This window comes from Rhinolophus ferrumequinum, chromosome 11, assembly GCF_004115265.2.
Source record: "Rhinolophus ferrumequinum isolate MPI-CBG mRhiFer1 chromosome 11, mRhiFer1_v1.p, whole genome shotgun sequence".
Taxonomy (NCBI): domain Eukaryota; kingdom Metazoa; phylum Chordata; class Mammalia; order Chiroptera; family Rhinolophidae; genus Rhinolophus; species Rhinolophus ferrumequinum.
In genome coordinates, this window is record NC_046294.1 from 26,216,059 (window position 1) to 26,236,396 (window position 20,338).

Genomic DNA, 20,338 nt, shown 5'->3' on the forward strand with positions numbered 1-20,338 from the left:
TGATAAAGTAAAAAATTAATCTTCAAAGTAAAGTCAAGCCTGAAATTGAAATCTTTGACGCATACATTTCATAATTAACTCATTCTGCTAGATGTAAAATGTGAGGGCAATGCCCTTAAAGTAGCATGCGACTTTTGTTTTACATCCAAAATTAACAAATAATTTCTGTCCCTTCCTACATTCATTTTTTTCTTATTTTATAACATCTTTAACTGTGGCTCAAAGTAATATACAGATTTTGTCTTTCCTCATGATTTTTTTTAATACATTTTATTGGGGAATATTGGGGAACACTATTTCTCCAGGGCCCATCAGCTCCAAGTCGTTGTCCTTCAATCTAGTTGTGGAGGGCGCAGCTCAGCTCCAAGTCCAATCGTCGTTTTCAATCTTTAGTTGCAGGGGGTGCATCCCACCTCCCATGTGAGAATTGAACCGGCAACCTTGTTGTTAAGAGCTTGCACTCTAACCAACTGAGCCATCTGGCCACCCCTCTCATGAATGTTTTAAAATGCAGGCAATCCAAACATAATTCAAGAGACTTGTTAATTGGGACAGCTATTCTCGCAGAGTGTGTGCAGCTCTCTGCTGTCTATGTTCATGGAACAGTGTGTCCTAGTTAATCAAATATTCACTTTGTTCGCTACATGAATTAATTATTCCCCAATAATTTAAATACACTTGACACTAAAACTCTACTGCATATAGTTGAATTTTTCTTGGTTGATTGAGAAAGTTTTCTGCAGGATCATCAATAGCATTTCCCCCTCAGAGCTGTATGTAAGTACTGGTAACAGAAGGTGAAATGGCAAGAGTTCTGGCCAACGTTACAGGGCGGCCATGTTGCCCAGCTCCTGAGGGCACTGTTTACATGGTATTCTAGATGAGTGGCACCCCAGGCTTGTGCAAGGTGGAAGCCTTGCTATGCTACTTTTAATATATCCCAGTTAAATATCTCCTCTTCCAAGATAAATAAATGCTAATGACATGTAGGCTACATTACTTTCATTCACCTGAAACTTATTTGTAAAAAGAAAGAGGGGTGTACCATTTAGTGTCTTGACAAGCAAAATCAGGCTAGAATGAAATATAGGTCCATTTTAACCAAATCCTGCTTTGATAGTATGCTATCCTTTAGTTATTTAATGATTCATTCTTGACAGTTTGAGGAGCATTTGTTGTTGTTATTGTTTGGTTTTCCTCCACCTACAAAGCCAAAGGAAGATCAAATAGCATTTGCTCATTACTTAGTTGATTTTTATCTTTGTGCGTAACAAGATCTTGTCATGTAGTCTTGATAATGGTTGTCAAATTCATATAAACAAAGACCATTTCTGTGTCACAGGTGAATTTCATCTCTCAGAACTGTAAGTTAAAGAAAATTCTGTAAGTGATATTTTAAGGAACTGTAAGAGGGAAGGCTCAATTTGAAGCCATAAAATAGGCTTTATAGTTTTCTAACTTGAAAATTTTAAGAGATGTATATTTCAATTAAGCATCTGTTTTCTATGGTCACCATTTTTTATTTTTCAGTTTAAAATTTTTTAAGTTTGGAGTGATTACCTATAATATATGAATAAACGTATGAATTTGAACAATATGTGAATAAAACATCCCAGGCAAAATAATATCATCTCTGCATTTTCTTCAAAATAGGTAAATTCACATCTCAGAGTACTCAGCATTAATAGAAGAGGACTAAAATATTGAAAATATATTTTCTTATATAAATTGCTCAAAGTATAAATGTTCATGAAATTTAATTTTTAATTGTGATAGTTTTTGAAATCCTATGTTTTAAAGGAAAGGCAGATTATTTTAAAACAAATAATGATAAATTAAAACCTCATGGTTTTTTTCCACATATTTAAACAAGTTGAAAGATAATTGGCAATACATACAGATATATCAATCAAATCTTGGATCATTTCTTTCAGAAACGTTGACACTGACATGAAAGAGGATGTGAAAAGCTGTGTCACTAAATATTCAGAAACAAACCAGACTGAATTTCATCAACTTTTGGAGAGGTAAATAGTTACTATCCCAAATGCAAATGTGTTTTCCATTCAAATGCCTGAAAGATTATGTGCAATGCATAACACAAAATACATATGTACCTGCATAAGAAAACAGTTGTTAATATAATATTTGTGGAATTTTTAATCTGTGAAATACACCAACTATGTCACTCCGTTATACCAGTGCTAATTAGTACATATTTTTTTCAAATTTCAAGGCAATTTTCCCTAGCTTCTGAACTACCAACTCTGTAAATATATATTATTCCCATTTAAAAAAATATATTTCAGAGTTTTACAGAACTTTTCTTTGGTTTATATTTGAGTTGATGGCAGAGTAGTTATCTACTTTAAACCAATTTTTAAATGTCACTAACATATGTCTTATTTGTGAAATGTTGTAATTTTCTTTTGATCAATATTTTCCTACCCAAACAAAAATTATTTCCATAGAGTTTGATAATTGTTCAAGGTAGAGCACTGGGTACAATCTTTTTTTGCAAAATATGTCTTGTTGAATATGAGGAGGCAGTCTTAGAGAATTTAAGGGAAATGATGCTGCCCGTTAGTTATTTAATACTTAACACCAGACAGGGAATTTTTTATTATTGTTGTTGGTTCTTCTGTCTACAAACCCTAAGATCTAATAACATAATAAGCCCATTTAAAAAAAATAGATATAGGACTGTTTTGTCAATACCTTACATCAGGTATTATGGAGTGTTGGAAAGACCATTGGATTAAGAGTAAAGGCAACTGATTTCAATATCAGGATTGCCATTAACTAGCTGGAAAACTTCAGCAAAGCTCTGCCTTTCTCAGTAGTCTTGTTTTCCTCGTTAAACAGGAGAGTTGGATGAAGAGCTAAGAGGCAGGCGAGAAAGAATTTGATTCTTTTCAATATCTGTTGTGTTCATATCCTGTGTATCAACCAGACTTGGATGTTTCGCAGGAGAATTTTGTTTGTTTTTAAAGGGCAAGATGTTCCTTGCTCTGAGGAAACTCTTAATTTGTTGGGAAGAGAGTTTGCTTATTGAAACAGAAAGCCACAAAGGGCAGTATTTAATTGTACAGAAGTGAAAATGTTCAAGAGATCACTTTATCTAGTATAACCAGGAAGGAGAGAGAACCCTATTAGGGGCTGCCGTCAGGGAAAGCCACTTGGAGAAGAGAGGAAAGAGAGAGAGATAAAAATAAAGAGATACAGAGCAGAAGATAAAGAAGAAAGCACATACCCATATCTTCTTGTCATTTTGTTACTGTTTTAAATACCTGGAAGAATGTGGTGGGGCTCCTGGGTGGGAGGGATTCAAGTGTTTGGAGGAAGGGAGACTCCACTATTGCAAAACTGCAGCTATCTGCCGACCTGGGAAACACAGCTCCCACCTTCTGTCCCTGCCCTTTTCTCTCAGGGCATCTGGGTTGTATTGAAATTCAGTCCTCAGGGAACCACATCATCTGACACTCCTCCTCCACCCCAGTCTGAGAAAGCAAAGTCAGAGAGAAGACTGCCTTTCTGGACTCTCTATAATCCAAGCAGTCCACAGGATTCCCTGTCCTAACTCCTGGTGTGAGAGTCAGAGGACTTTCTTCCCAGTGCCTTTGCCTCCATGTAACAGAGAACTCCTGATCTGTTTGCTCGGCATCCCAGCCTGTCTACTCACTTTGTAGATCTAGTATCTTATTGTTCTATGATGATGTCCTCTCAGGAGGCCATATGATGTAGTAAAAGACCCATAGAGACTTAGGTTGGAATTTGAGCTATTGTTCTTACTAGTTATGTGACCCTGGGCAAAGAATTTAATCTCCAGGCTCAGTTTCCTCATCAGTAAGGTGGGCCTTCACAAATGGTGTGAGAATTAAATGAGAGAGAAGACATGAAATGCTTACAGTGATTGGTCCATTTTAACAATGTGTTGCTGATTTTTATATGCCAGAAGTTTACAGGTATTCACACGCTCACTCTGTAAAATATCCCTATTAGAAAAGTACTATTATGTCTGTTTTTTACTGATGGGGCAAATGAGGCTCAGAGAAATTTAATAATTTCTCCAAGGTCATATAGCCAATATATGCGAGGGCTACAATTTGAACCCAGGCAGTCTGACTCCATTGTCCACATCCTTATTAGGCACTTCAGAGCCAATTCTTCTCTCTCCTCTTCCCATTTATATTGATTGGCATGTGACCTAGTTAGAGAAACACAGAGGAAACAGCTTACCTCAGTCCTCTCCAACCCACCTACGTGAGCCAATCAAATTCAGCACTATTAAGACTAGGGTTTCAAAACGGGAAGGAAGAAAGACTCACCAACCATCCCTTCCTTCTAATCTCCCACTTGCTGTCCTAAAACAGGATACGCCATAGTCCAAACATTCTAGGAACATTTGAGTGGGAGCAGATATGATGATGGTTGGTAACTCTTCTTAGGTCAGGCTGGAACTGCTTGGTCCTATAAAGATATCAATTTCGGGAAAGTAGAAGGAATTAAGTTGGGTTTGGGGGCAGTACCCAAAGAGAATCAGGCAAATCTTGCGACTGGGGCTCTATCCTCTTACAGTCCTTCCTACCTCCTCCCACCAACTCCTGCAGGTGAGAAACAGCCCAGTGCTCATTGGTCCATCGGCTTCCAGAGTTGTGACTTGAGAAGCAGAAATATAGTTCCCACTGGCTTATTTCTTTCGAAGACCTCTCAGAGAAATGGAGGGCCTAATTATCTGCTTTTTCCCATCTTTGGAAATAAAATCGAGAAATATCCTTCCTACAGCTCAGTCTTCCTGTTGAGCATAAAGTCACTTCTAATTCATTTGCTATAGAGAGTACATTCCAATGTAAAGCATATTACCCAGAATCTTTGCCTTTCCTTTTACCAATGGCAGGATCATCTCAACAGCATCCTTTAGGAAATGCCCGACCACTCTCCTTTAGCTCTACTTCCTCTTCTCCACAATTCCACCTCTTTACCTCCGACCTCAGTTGGTTATATAGATTCCAGTCTCTCCCACCTCCGGTCCACCTTTCGCCTTTCCCACAGGTAACTTTCTAAAAAGCCGATCTGGTAACCCCACACCTCAGCTCTCATACCTTCAATGGCATCCTGCTGTTGATGGGATAGAGGCCAAGTTCATTAATCTGGCATCCTAAGTGCTTTCAGTTAGTTCCTGTCTTCTTTTCCCACTTCATCTGGCTCCTCCTCCTGTCCACACACTCAGCTGCAGCCATGTAAAACTTCTCTAGGTCCTAACCCTTCTTGATGACTGCCCATTCATCTGTCAAGGTCCAACCCAAGTGGTACTTCCTTAGACAAGTCTCCCCTGGAGGAATTCATTATTTTTCCTCCGTGTCCCACAGGATCCTGGCCAGGTGCCTATAACGGCACCCACTTCTTCATATTACACTTGAGTTGCTGACCTGTCTCTCCCACTGACTAGAGAGGGAGTTCCTCCAGGAACAGGGAAACTCTGTCATTCATCTTGATATCCACAGTGCTGGCCCAGTGCTTGTTTGGGGGGTGTGTGTGGGGAGGGAGGGGGTCACTGTTTAATATTTAACCTGGCAAAAAAAGAAAAATTCTGTTTCAAAGGAAGTTAAAGGGCTATAAAGATCACTCCTGGAGAAGGGAGCTGAGGAACCACTTGGTGATGGATGTGACTTTGGAGGCTTTGGAGAGAGAGTAGAACTTCAACAGTAAAAGCCAAGGAAGGTATTTTAGGTAGAAGGAAGGGTAAGAAAGTGGGAAAGTGTGGGGCATATGGAGAAATGACAAATCAATAATGATATGTCTACCTATTTATTGATCATGCCTGGCACTGTGCTAAGCACTATTCAAAATCAACTCACTATCTTTACAGCGACCCTGGAAAGTACGTAACTTATTTAGGCTTAGAGAGTTTAAGTAATGCCCGTGTCCCACAGCTTGGAAAGGGGGAATGAGATTCAAAAGGGATCTGTCTGACGGGTTCCAGAGCCTAGCTCTGGCCACACAGTCCTACAGAGAGAGTTGTCATTAATGATCCAGGCCTCTGATTTCCTTTGTTGTGTCTCTTCTCTGCTGGAAGTTTTCTGTATGCAAGGTCAATTTTTGTGTCTCTTGTTACAGGTGTACTGAAATTTTAAATTTACCTTCTGCAGCTCGGAGACTGTTCAATGAAAAGGGGAAAGAAATCTTTACCCTGAAAGATCTTCAAAGAGACGAACTGGTAACGACATGAATGTGAAACTGGAAATACTAATATATGAATACTACTAAAATGTTTTAAAGTATAAGGCTTCCAACTGCTACTCTCTTTTCTCTTGCTTTTTTTTTTTCCCTCAGAATTATCCTAACTCAGCAACCATTAGAAAGCGATATTAATAGCCAACTAACTGTAGAGAGCTTCCTGTGTGCCAGGCATGATTTTCAGGGCTGTACATGAATTAGCTCATTTAATGATCATCACAACCATCGGAGATGGATGCTCCCATTTTATAAATGATGGAGGGAATGAGGGAAGACCAAATTATTAACCACTTGCAAATGACATCCTACTCTGAGGGAGGTAGACGCTCTCCTCTTTTTGAGGCCTTCAAAATGTAGTTGTTCAATGATTTCTTACTTACTGATAATATCCTCTTTTCAGAAAAAAAAGTTGTATCGTGGTTTTCACGCACTCTATTTGGGTGGCTGGAGAAGGCTGAGAAGGACTTTAGCAGTCCAGGCTTTCCTCCTATGTATGGAATTAGAGGTATGAAAAGAATACCTGCTTTGACCGATACTGGAAATTCTTTGAACAGAGAACCAAGCTCCCACCACGTTATCAGAACTCAGTTCAGGCTCTGAACGTAAAGATTCTTTGAGAGAGTCTTAAGTAGAAGTACCAGTGACCCCTGTCAGAGGCAGCGTAACAGAGTGGAGTCTGTTGTTCTTGGAGACTGGCAGACCTTGTTCTGAACTCTAATGCCATCACTTGCAAGATTTAAATATATATATATATATATATATATATATATATATATATATATATATATAATAAAATATATAATATACAATATACTATATATAATTGTGTATATATATATATAAATTTTTTTGCTGCAGTGCTCATTTACTGTTATTTCAGAAAATTTAAGGTAGATTGCATTAAAACATATGCTACAGAAGATGAATTTAATTTAAAGACAAGTAGATGAGGCCACCAGGGCAAAGGGAGTATGAGTGAAAGGAGGATAAGATGGAGCCAGGAGTGATTGCTATACGATCCTGTATATTTGTGACAAGTAAACCTGTCACTGTTCTGAGCAGCCAACATGAAGACAGAAACGTGAACAGTTGCGTGATTAAGTACGTCCATAAGAGAAAAAGAAACGTGTTGTTCAAAAACAGGAAAAATTTGAGAAAGTTTTTCCTGGGTCTTCATATAGAGTATATGAGTATGTGTAATGATCAGTGAATGGCCTCAAAAAAGACAACACTGAGTTTCTTTTTTCTCTGAGTCTTTCGCAATACATGGAAATATATCTCCGTTTTTTTCTCACTTGTATTTATTTAAGGACATTTAAGTAATACATATAAGCAAAATGAAGAAGAAGAAGTTAGCTATTCATCTGTTACAGGCCATGCTGATTGTTTCCAGTGTGGGCTTTTACAAATAATGCTGCTGTGAATCGTTGTATATGGGATCAGAGGCTCATTTCTTTGATAGGTGTATGTTTCCTGCGGAGAACATTGGATCAATCCGGACCTGTCTATTGCTCAGCAGAAGAAGCAAACCTTCCTGAGGAACTTAGCAGCAGATATTTCTAAAATTCAAACCTTCTGCAGTACTCGTAAGGTGGAGGGTAAGTATTGGAATTATTTACCTTAATATGTACAGCCAAAATGAAATACTTGATGATACATCTTTTTAAAGAAAATCCAAGTTTGCTTAAACAGCTCATATTTCACTCCTGCGTCTTGCTGTTTAGCTCTTTTGACTAATTTTTATATTTAATAGAGTTACATAGTTTCATTCACACTACACTTTGGATGTGCAGAGAAAGCATAATTTGTTTATTTTATCTTCAACAAATAGGGCTTTTTTTGTGAGCTGCGTGCACTCTCACCAAGGAAAACACAAATTTTTGGTCAGGTTTAAATTTTGTCCCAGTCATGAATTTAAATAATCCCGTTAGTGGGAGGGCTTGCGGATTTCCCAGTTTCCAGAGTCTCACTTTAGTTTCTTTCTGGAAGGAAAGGACTTGGAGTCAGCTCCTTTGCTTTCTGGGCACTGTTGGCTGAAGTCCGTGGTTGGGTGATGGCATTTATTCTTTTGGCTCAGACAGTGCTTTGGGTTGGTGGTGCCTCCTGCCTGCCTCAGCCTCTCCTCTGCTTCCTCTGGCCCTCTGAAGCATGGTCGTGGTTGTGTAGCCGTCTCTGCAAGTCTCTTCTACAGGACCCCTTGACCTCTGCTTGGCAACCACTTCTGGAAGACCCCCCAGTATGGCACTTAGCAAATCTTGGCTCATGTCTGCACCTCCCAGAAACTGGATCCAAGTTCAGATTGGTGTGGTGTGGCAAGGGCAGCTTGAAAGGTGACTTGTCATAGTGTCCTGAAAATGGGCAGTATCCACAATGTTTAGTGGGTATAGCTACGATACCTGAAGTGAAGGATATAGGGGAATCAGATACCCCATACTGGTTTTCTGCCTTCCTCTGTCTTCTGCCTCAGATTCCCTCAAGCCCAGAAATGATGGGTTTTCTCTAGATCAACCCTGAGAAAAGGCTTAAACCCTTGAAGTGCTAAATGGGAGCTAAAGGTATTTGGAAAAATGCTAAATTATGACAGTGTCATCTTGACTTACATGGCCATTGTCTTATGGCCATATGCTGTGCTTGAAAGTCAAAACTATCTTTGCGCCTTTGCTTTCCTTTTGTAACATTTCTCATCTCCTCGTGTTCTTCCTCCTTCCCTTAAGGCTGCTGCAGGAACCAGGACAAAGTCCTATACACAGAAAGGCAACAGAGAAAAATCGTTAATATAATTTCAAACATTACCCTGTTGTATATATTTAACACTGTATAGTAAACTTTGCATGAGCCTTTCAGAGGATTGAGGACCTTCACTGAGGAGTTTGGGATCCCAGAGAATGATCTGGAGACATATCTCTAAATAATGCAGCCCATTTAAGTAGTTAGAATTTACAAAAACTTACTTATTTTTGGAAAGACATATTTTTAGTATTTTTGACTAAGAACATCTTGAAAAGAAAAAAATCAACAAAAATTAAGTGAAACCCAATTTATTAGTTTAAAGAACAATTATCAGTTACTCTTAGACTTTGTTCTCTTACATCGAATAACTGGAAATTTTCTGTATTTTTATTTTAGCATGTGTTTGCAAATTCCTAGTTCTCTGCAATCGTAACTAATACGTCATGGCGATTTGTGTGTTTCCGCTCAGCTCTTGTTTTAGAAATCCAAAGTGACATTGTGTCTGGAGCCAAGCTTACCGTGCGTAAACCTATAGCAAGTTTTGGAGAAGAGAAACAAACAATAGAACCAGAAGAAGAACAAATGCAAAAAAATGCTTTAACAACGGAAAGTGCTTCCAGTAAAATTCTGTAAGTAATCAGTGTGCCCAGAAAAGCTACCTGCTTGGTATTTGAACTGAGTTCATTTGCTTAATAACAGCACAGAGCCCATTAAGGGAACCCACGCCAAGTTTCTGAGATGGATGTCAAGCGAAGAGCTAGTGTTTAGTTTCCTAGCAAAAGGGTAGAGCTGGAGCTGCAGTATTCAACCATCACAGTGACATACTTTCAGGAGTTTGGTTAAAATGTGATTCTTTTTAAAAGACTAGAATCTTAGAATTGCAAACATTTATTTGAAGAATCCATCATATTTTGTTTCCATAAATGTGGACTTCGGGAACAATTAAGTTTCTTCCCTAATGTAGGTTCAAGTTGGATCCATGTTAATATACAGTTATCATTCTGGATCTCTGATATAGCTTTCTGATTGGTCTTTATATCCATAATCTTCTTCTTCCAATACACCTGAAGTTCCATCTATGGGTAATTATCTTTCTAAAACACAATCCTTTTTATACAGTTCTTTAATGCTTACCTCTACAGACAGACAGAAAAAACATTTAGTCTGGAATCCTGAGCCCTTCTGACTCTGGTCCAGGCCTGTCACTGACCCTCACTGGTACCCTCATACCCACCTCCACTCTACCTTTTTTATTTCTGCCACATGAACTCCATGCTCCAGCTCAGCAGCTGGAGAATGGACAATGTGGCCTGTCCATTTATGCACTATAGCAGGCCTCTGAGTCACATACTCATTTCTCTCCACCTAACACGCCTTGGCGTGCTCCGTCCTTATCTTTGGAAGAATTCTTCATCATTGAATTCAATCATGACAATGATCAAAGGTAACAATGTTTCCTCCCCACCCCTGGTTCCCCAAACAACCGCCAACCTGGGAATTCTTTGAGGGCAAAAACTTGGTCGCACATCTGTGAAGAGCAGGGTCACTGACGTTAGTCATTATTTATTGAATAAATGAAGGAATGATTGAATGACTTTCCAAATTATAAAACCCAAAATAGCTGACCAATTACCATTGCAATAACTGAAAATTAATTTATATATCACCATTATAAACTGTTTTAAAAGATTGTTGCTATACTTGAAGAATATCAACTTTTATTTTAGGAACCAAACTTTTTCATTTTGATGAGTGATTCATCTGGTCCCATGTCCTGCCACTAACAAAGGCACCACAAGGCCATTTTCAGAGAGAATGATTTGTCCTGTATGGTACTTTCTCTATGTTTAGGGAACTGACCACAAACTTTCCCAGCATCCCCTTTCATTCTTCTTCTAAACAATGTATCATCTAGTGTTTGCTTTATTAGACTGTACTTGGAAAAAAAATAAACAGAAAATAAGAAAAAAGAAAGGGCATCTTTGAAAGCAAAGATTCACATTATTCTGATTCATAGATTTCATCAAAGTGGGGAGTCCTGGAGGTAAAAGTGATTGAGTCCACTGAGAACATAATGCAGGAATTTCCTGCACATTCCAGGCAGGCCCTTTTGATAGTATTTTCTTGAATATGCCTAGTAACAGGGAGATCACTATTTCACAAGGCAGCCCATTTTAATGTTGAAATAGTTATTTAGAACATCTCCATCCAATGATTTCATTTGTTCCTCTGTACTATGCTCTATTCCTCTTCTACTTAAATGTCCTTAAAATACTCAAAGCTCACCATCATCAGTCCACTGGGTTATCCCTTTTCCAGGCAAAGCTCCACGAGTTCTTTGAACCATTTCTGATGACTCCATCCTAAATCATCTCACATTGGAAAGTCACTAACATTTCCCTGGACTTTCTTAGACCTGTTTGCTTGAAAATTTTGACCTATTTGAGAAGTGGGATGGTTTAAGAAGGGACATCCATACAGCAAGAGGCTAGAAAATAAATCTGGAAGGAACCCTTTTGATAGACGGGTTCTATGTAAAGGTATCTGGTAAAAAACGTAAGAAGCAAACGGGGAAGAAACTCTGGGAGCACTAACCTCTGCTTTGATGCTTTATGGGAGAAAAGGCTTCAAAGCATGGAGCTCTGGGGTGCAGGTGGGGGGAGCTTCCCTTCTCCTCACCGCATTATGGGCAGGCCTTGCCCACCTACCTCTTAAGCCTCTTCTCCTACCTTTCCCCTCACTCTCTGCATACTCGTCACACCAATGTCTCTGTTCCTCAAATGAGCCAAACGTAGTCCTGCTTCAGAGCCTTTCCAGGTGTTCTTTTCTCTGCCCAGAATTCTCTCCCTCCAGGTCCTCACATGGCTGACTCCTTCCCATGGTCCAGGTTCTCAACTCAAATGCTATCTCTCACAAGAGCCTTCTCTGACTCCATTGCTAAAGCAGACCCCACCCTACGCCAGCCAAGTTCTATCACAGTATTCTGTTTTATTCCACTTATGGCACTTGTCTTATTTATTTATTTGTTCATTTACTTGTCTATTATCTCTCTCTTCTTCCCACTAGAATGTAAGCTCCATGAACCCCTGAGAACTTACCTGTTCTGTCCATCACTGTACCCCAACACTTAGAACTGTGCACCTATCATAGATAGATGCTTAATAAATATTAGTTAAAGAAATGAATGACCAACTAAAGAATGATTAGTTTTATGAATGAATGAGTGAATGAACAAAATGGATGAATTATATATAAAGCAAGATGGATTTAAAAATAGCTGTTCTAAAATTGACTTGACTGTACTTCATTAGTCTGGAAGCCCAAGAGCCTCTAGATAAATTCCAAGTTAGCAAATGAAACATTTGGACTTTGAGGAAGATTACTGTTTATACCCTGCCAAATATTACCTTTCCAACCCACTCCTTTCCTCAAAGAAATGGAGTTGGTGAGAAAGCTGTGTTTTTTATTTTTAACACAAGATGGCACTGTAGTGTTTTTTTTAACTGACTTGAGATTTAAAAACAATTTTTTTTTTGACTTGAGAAGCTGCTTGTGCCGCAGTTCTGAATGAGGCAGTTGTTATCCACCAGCTTCATATCCACATGTAATGCTTCCGTTACATTGGAAAAATGTATGGTCCGCTCTGCTAACACAGACATTGTCCCTGAAGATTTTGGTAATTTCATATTGCTTACAGTTACATCAAATTACCACAAGACCTTGACAATCACAGCTTCCCCCAGAGAACTTTATTTACACATATGCATATTTGGGGTACTGAAATATATTTGCTGCCTTGCCTGTATATTTATCCTGCCTTCCGCTGAGCAGTTCTCATAGAGTGTCATGATCCCACGGAAGGCAAAAGTGCCCTTCCAGTGGCCTGGAACATGATACACACAGATCTGTGTGGTGGCTATGCTACTGTGCCCATCTTCATGTTAATCAGAAGCCAGAAGGCCAGCACACTTATTCAAACGATGGTTATTTACTGTAAGTGTTTTAGTACAGTATTCCCTGTCAAAAGCTGGCACGTCGGTGCTGATGCTATTGAGTCTCCCTAGACTTCTTTATTGAGAGGAAAAGTTAAGTTCCTCTCAATGTTAAAGTGAATAAACATTGGCTAGTGAATAAACTTCATGAAACCCAGTAATCTAGGTTGTACTGTTCCAGACAGAATTATGACCCACTTACAGGGTAGGGAGAGATCTTATTACATATTTGTTACGAACTTTTTAAACTATTGTGTAGTCTTAATCTTAAAATTTTTGAAATAGAATACATGGCCCCCCTTTTTTTTTCCTGAGTAAATATAACAAAGATGAATGCTGTTTATTATGTGATTGAGGAGTTTTATTTATGTCCTTATATTAAAAGATGTAAATTATGTTTTAGTAGGATGTAGATTTGCAATGTTAAGCACCATTTTGGAAATATGGTTTGTAGATCCACTAATATCCTTCAGGATATGACCAGAGTACACCTCAGAGAAAATTCTCTGAGTATAAATCAGAAATCGTAGACTTGTGTTTGTTTCTGAACCTTGATAGAGATTCACATGCAAGAGCCCATCTCCGAATAAAGGCTTGTCACACACTTTTCAAGTATGCCTGGCAGGAAACTTCTCATACCTTTGATGAGGGTGACAGTTTGCCAAAGAAAATGGAAGAAGAGCTCTTCAAAAATGTGGAACTACAGAAGAAATACAGGTAAAAGTTGCTAGGGATTCCCGTTAGAGATTTCTACCTGTTCTCAGATTCGCTTGTTTCAGGACAGAAATATCCCTGAGGGTTTGCATTGCTGTTGGCTTCTGTTTACATCAACATGCACATTTCGGTTTTTCTTGTGTTTTTGATTGATGTATTTGCAAGTGTTGGTGGGAAGTTCCTTCTCATTTTAGCTGTGTTTAATTTCTTATTCACTGGTGTATCTTTTCTGTGAAAACAGTAAGCTCATCCAACTTTGCCTCTTGAGAACTTTGCACAGAACTTATAATATTTGTTGAATAAATGTGTGAATGAACTTATAAATAAACATGTAAGATGCCCTGATGTCTTTAAAAAATTAGTAAAATGCAATTTCTTCCTTTTTAATTTTATTTTTTTACTGGTCAATGTCCAGTGAGATGACAGGAATCTATAGTACTTTGCATGTTCCATAATCTTTAGACATTAGCTAAACATTACAGAAGTTTATATGAATTAAACGGTTTTGGTACTTCAACATTTAACATTCGTCCATACACATAGTAGGGGCTTAATAGATGTTTATAAATTAATTTAATTGCCAATACATTGTGATGCTTAATATGTTTAATAAGCCTGCTTAATGCCTTAACATCTATAAGTAAGAGATTCCTTTAAATTAACTCATTTGCATGTCCTTATTTTCTTTTATGATATTGTATGAGTTGTTATGGAAGATTGAAAAACTTGGAGAATGATATTCTGTTTGCAAAGGATAGTGTAGATAGAGGATGAAAACAATCATGGTTTAAATCATGGTTTAAACCTCTATATCTCTCTGTTTTGATTCTATAGCCTCCCTCCTTCTCCGACTTGTTTCCTCTTTAACTAAATGATCTCTTCGACCGAATTTCTTTTCTCTTTGCTGATGAATTTCTCATATTGGATAAATATTTCTGTTAGAAAATAAACTCAGAATTCTACTTTTTACATCAGCTTGGCAGTACAAGGCAAACAGCATCGCTGCTGTCCTGATGATAATGCCTCACCATTATCGCTCGCCAATAGAACCTGCATCTCCAGCAAACCGAGTTCACGGGGCATTTTCCTCCACTAATGGGATTTTCTTTATCTCAGCCATTCTCCAAAACAGAGTAAATTGCAGAAGCTTTGCCACCAACAATTTGAATACAGAGATGGGCGAATTATAAGCCATGCAGCTCCTCAGCTAGTCTTGGGGGTGCCAGGTCCAGACTTGCGTTCAGGCACGGAGGTAGTTTTGGTGGAGAAAAAAGCGAATGATAGCCATCAACGCTGGACGCACAAGGAAAGCAGCAGGTAAACCCATTATAGTTGGGGGTTGATATTTCAAAAGGCAAATAGGAGCCTAAGAGAACCAGCATGGTCCCCACAGAACAGGCAGGGATATATCTGAGGACTTTTAGATTTTCTACTTGACATAATCAGTAAGATTTTATCCTACTCAAGGAAGAGAAAGAGAGTGAAGTCAAATGTAAATGGTCAGTAGTCTACATACGTCTTATCTACTATTGATTCAGATATGAAATGTGAAATCTGACCTACTGGGTTCATAGTTTTAACTGGCCATTGAAGTCAAGAGAAAACTGGACCCTCATCTAATTTTATTTTTATGATTTGAAGGGATCAAGTAACAATTCAAAAAAGTCCCCATTTAAAAAAATTTTGTTGTACTTTTTCATTAACTCAATCTCCTGCCCTCCCCCCATGCATATCTTCCCTCCCTCCCCTAGTCCATGAGATAACCAACTGATATGGCTTCCACTTCCACAGTGAAAATGAATTCTCACTTTTACAAATATATCAAACCAATCCAAGGCCGTCCCTTGGTTGGATCCAGATTCAAGCCAGCCACTGTCAGAAAATTATCTCCAAGTCAATCAGAGGAAATTTGACAATACCACATGGTATGAAGGAAGTCTTGTTAATTTTGTTCGGTGTCATCATGGTTTAATGGTTATGTGAAAAAAATAAGTGCAATCACTTTGATAAAAGTGCAATCACTTTGATATATATGTATATATATAGTAGTATTTACAGATACAATTAAGAGGTATCAGATTTGCTTTAAACAATTCTAGTAAAAGCAAAAATTATTCAAGTTGAAAGGGGAATGGATGAAGCAAGAACGGCAGAATGTGGATAGCTATTGGGTCCATGTTGGTTTCTTACACATTTCTCTCTGTGTTTGTGCATGATTGAACATTTCCTTAATAAGAAAGAAAACAACTCCTTGGTTTTTAGATTGGTTTGTTTCAGCTTGTACCATTAGTGTTATATAGTGGGTCTCCAGGGGCCTCTTCAGTCTCTTGAAATACTAGACAAAATTTGTGTATTGGTGCAATACGTACCCTGCACCCCCTCCCCCTTTCCCCGTCCTCCCCACCCCCTGGAAACTGCTGTGATTTGTCATTGGATTTTCAAAAGGTTTGTGATACAAAAGGCTTTGGAGTCACTGCTTTTGAGAGAAATTGCATAAGTTTCGTCAGGTGGCAGCAGAGGGCTCAGCGTGGGCTGGGAAGGAGCTAGCTAGCCTTACTCTGCTCACTGTCTAAGGTGACAAAGCTGCAGGAAGGAATACTTGCTGAGCTTGTTTTAGAGAAGGCTGAAAAGCCAATGTGTAGACAGACGTGGTGAGTGTGCTCCTTGGCCCCATTCATCCTAGCTAAGCTGTCTTTGCAATGGAGAACTAGGAAGCAGGCTTTTGTCCCTGCGAATGGCTTGCTTTATGGGACCAGAATTCATTCATTCAGCTGCAAAGTGTTATTACGGGCAGTGTTTTGAGTGCTGGTGCTTTAGCAAAGAACAAAACATTTAAAAACCCCTGCCCCTACAGAGCTAGTGCTACCACATCTCTACATTTCTGGAACTTAGCAATACATCTTACTGCCTTGACTTTCTGTATTATAGTAGAGATCCTGCTTGAGCTTAAGTTGGAATTTAAGCATGGCTGATGAATGTTCGTGAGCAAGCATGGGGAATGAGAGAAGTGACCCTCAGGCAGGAGAAAGCCAAGCATGCTGACTTTGACTCAGAAACACTTGGTCATTGGAAGAGAGAGTCAAGTTCTAAAGTCATGCTGAATGTCTGTTACTGGTTTTGTTTTTTCATACTGAGTGCTGTGGAGAAAGCAGGAAGAGGGGAAGTCTCTTTAGGTAAAAATAGAAAGAGAAGTTTGTTAAAACTCGGAAATGTCAGATCACGACCAGCACTGCTTTGGAAAATCTAACCACGTGTAATACAAAAGAGGAGAGCAGTCTCCTTCCACTTTCCAAAACACTCTTCATCTTGGTTGTCTTGAGGTCTCCCCATGTCAAGCCATCGAAGAGAAGAACACCTGGTGGGAGATGATGGTATTGATTGATCCCTGGTCAGAAACTTTAGAGTCTGGAGAGAAGAGGTGGAGCGGTGAGGGGGAAGGGTAGTAGGACAGGATTTGCTCATGAGCACGTGTGTCACCATCTAGGGACTCTCACAAACACTTGCAGAAGTCTTGATGATTAGGTACAAGCACAATTCAGAGGAATATATATCCTGTTACAGAAGTGTGTCTGCATAGTGACAGTAATTCTGAGCTTTCTTCCACATTTTCCCTTGGCATTTTGCATTGTTTTCTTTCATGTAATCAGATATCAAACCTGTTTTTTGTGATAAGCTGATGAGACCAGGCACATTGGTTGCACTATGTTGCAGAAACCTGTAGAAAATTCCATTTATGTGAACCAGTCTTTTGATCCTGCATATTTTGCCCATGCAGTCAGTTTGCATTGAGAAAAGCAACTGCCCATTCCGAATTTGTAGGCATAGTAGCTCACTGCCGACATCATGGGAGGTATTAAGTGGCTATCACTGTACCGAGAATTTTCTACCATTAGTCCTTTTGTCCAGGTCTTGCTGGGATAACATGTTTTCTATGCTGGAAATATAAGAAATCACTGAGGGGGCACTGAAAGGTAGTAGGAAATTGCCAAAGACTCATGCAGTTGATTCCTAGCGCTACAGAAGAATGGCCCCGATCAACCTTTGAGATAATTTGGCATCTTCCCCCGATTTTCAATTCTGGCACAATCTGAATTAATCATTTGGTCTCTAAAGGGAAATATGAAAATATATGAAAAAATCCTCAGGGACGAAAAATCCCCTCACAATTATAGAGGGGGAAATATAGCATCATGGAAAAATGTGGAGCTGAAAGAGATCTTAAAAATCTTCTAGTCCTAGTCACGCGATTCCAAAGCTAAGTAAACTGAGGCTCAAGGAGATTAAGTGGCTTGTCTGTGCACATAGCACATGTTAACAGAGGAGGCAGTGATATCGTGCTGGGTATTGGTGGGACATGGAGTCATTTCTCACTTTGCTGTTTGGCACATGGGGGTGTTTTATGTGAAGTCTATAAGCTCAGGCTTCCTGCAGAATGCAGGCGCTCCTGCTATGGGCGAGTGCCAATTGACTGCACTGTTTAAAAAGGAAAAGAAAACCCAACACTGTCGTGTCTGAGCATGGCACTGAAGCATGGGAAACGTTGCTACATCCACTCCAGTCAGCAAAAACGTAGAGATAGCTAGGTAACTAATCTTGGCATCTCCGTAGGTCATTGCAGAAATATACACTTATTCATTCATGTGAAAAATATTGAGTGCCAATAAGAAAACTATGCAACATGCTGAGGCTGCAGAGATGAACAGTATAGAGTATCGTGCATTGCACAGTCTTCAGAAATGCTTAAAAGGAATCTGATAAAATTCAATACCCATTTTGGATTTACAATGATACTTCGTTAGCTAAAAATAGAAGGAAGAAATACACTGTAAGATTAATAGAGATCATCTTGTAGCACTCAGAGTAATGTTGAAAATTCGGTTATAATTTGACTGTATTCCCTAATACTTTGTGAATTCTTTACAATGAGGATACATTCTGTTCAGAGATTTAAATGAGATAATCTGGAATTTTTTAAGTCTTGAAAGGAAAAATGTATTACTGTTATAACAGATCTCCTCCCACCTCCTCCTTTGCTTCCAATCCCACAACATTAGGTTTTCTATTCAGGAAGAGTTGTATTTTCCACAGCAGGAATGCCACTGTTGGTCTGTAATGTAACTCGGCTGACTGATGTAAAGAACTGGCTTTTTCTATACAAACAAGAGCCTTGAATGTTTGGTTTATTTTTGCTGTTAAGTGATGCAAGGAAAAGAATGTGAGGGTTTTAGCTTAATAATTTTGATTTTGTTTTTCAGTCAAGGAGGCTTTATGTTAGCTCCATTATAAAAATCACTTTAAAAGATTCACCATATATCTTGGACTTTTTGGGAAAACCCCTTTAGAAAAAAGTTTGCAGGAAGCTATTAAAAAATCACAATGATTAATAATGTTAATAGTAGGTAATACTATGTGCTACAGGCTAGACAACATTCAATGCATTTTATATGCATTAATTTAATGAATAGTCCTGTATGCACCATTATCCCATGCTACAGATGAGGGTACTGAGGCACAGAGTTGTTAAGCAAAGCAGAGCTACCGAAAGGTAGACCAGGACTCAAACTTAGGCATTCTGGCTCCAGAATCCCTGTTCTTAATCACCGCCACACTGCCTCTCATAAATTCAATGGGTGAGGAGAGTATATCAGTCTGGGTACAATTTGGTGACAGAAACCATACAGTGATTTAAACAGGGGAAGTTTAACATAAAGAATTATTCAATGTTGATAAAAGAGTAATTATCAGATCTTTTAAGGAACGAATTAAGTTCTATATGGTACTCCAGGGGTGAGGGAGGGTATGCAAGGAAGGACCAACTTGGAATCCACCCCCCCACTGCCCCGTCCCCCAGGGCTGGAGTTCAGAACTCCCTGGAAAAGGTGTGGTTGGAGCCCGCTGGATGGCAGAGAAGTTTGCTGGTTTGCCTGGCCAGACCTGGTTTGTGGGTGCTGCACAAGTAGGAAGCAGCCCTCTGGAACATATATGGGGGTGCAGCTGGTTGCTGGCACATGGGCATAAGGGAATGGGGGTGCTGTTGCAGCAGAAGGCCTGGAGCATGTGGTGTCCACGTCGGAAGGGCTGCGGATGATCAACAGGCCAAGTCGGGGCAATGAGGGTGCCGAGGGACAATGCATGCTGGGTACCTGGTTGGGGCAGAGCATCCCTGATATCCCATCATCCACCCTGACCCCATGCCGCAGCCAGAAAGAGCAGAGAGCCTCCTGCAGTGTTCTTCCAGCACTCTCTATAGAGAAAGCTTAACATTGTGCTTACTGTAGAAATGGCAGAAATGCTGAAAGGATTCGCATCCCTTCACATCCGTTATCGCAGTACAGGTGTGAAGTTGAGAGGCCACACACAGATAGATACGTGGTACAGAGGGGCCGCTAAGCTACTCATGCTGCCTGTGATGTGCCTCATCCTGTTTTCCCCAAGGACCTTTCACCTGGTGAGCAACCCAGACCTGGTGCTGGCAGTGTCTATGACCAAGGCTAGAAATGAAGCCCGTGGTTATCCAGTTATTGTTCAGGTAAGATATAAATAGGCTGAAGAGTAATCGTGGCCCTTGATTTAGTTAAATTTAAGTAAAGCTCCTTGTTGTGGAGAATGAAAATGGATTCCACAGAATGCTATCTTGAATGCTGTTGCTAAAATATTTACAATAG

General features: G+C 39.4%; 1 protein-coding gene across 2 annotated transcripts in view; it reads left to right on the plus strand.

The window, feature by feature from the left end:
* DCDC1 (doublecortin domain containing 1) overlaps positions 1-20,338 on the plus strand; it is a 382,228-nt gene that overhangs the window by 315,638 nt on the left and 46,252 nt on the right. For both annotated transcript variants that reach the window (XM_033119858.1, XM_033119859.1), the window contains 7 exons: positions 1,935-2,027; positions 6,118-6,217; positions 7,700-7,835; positions 9,437-9,596; positions 13,518-13,676; positions 14,790-14,990; positions 20,109-20,202. In XM_033119858.1, the coding sequence (XP_032975749.1) occupies positions 1,935-2,027; positions 6,118-6,217; positions 7,700-7,835; positions 9,437-9,596; positions 13,518-13,676; positions 14,790-14,990; positions 20,109-20,202 (943 nt within the window). The remainder of the gene's footprint in view (positions 1-1,934; positions 2,028-6,117; positions 6,218-7,699; positions 7,836-9,436; positions 9,597-13,517; positions 13,677-14,789; positions 14,991-20,108; positions 20,203-20,338) is intronic.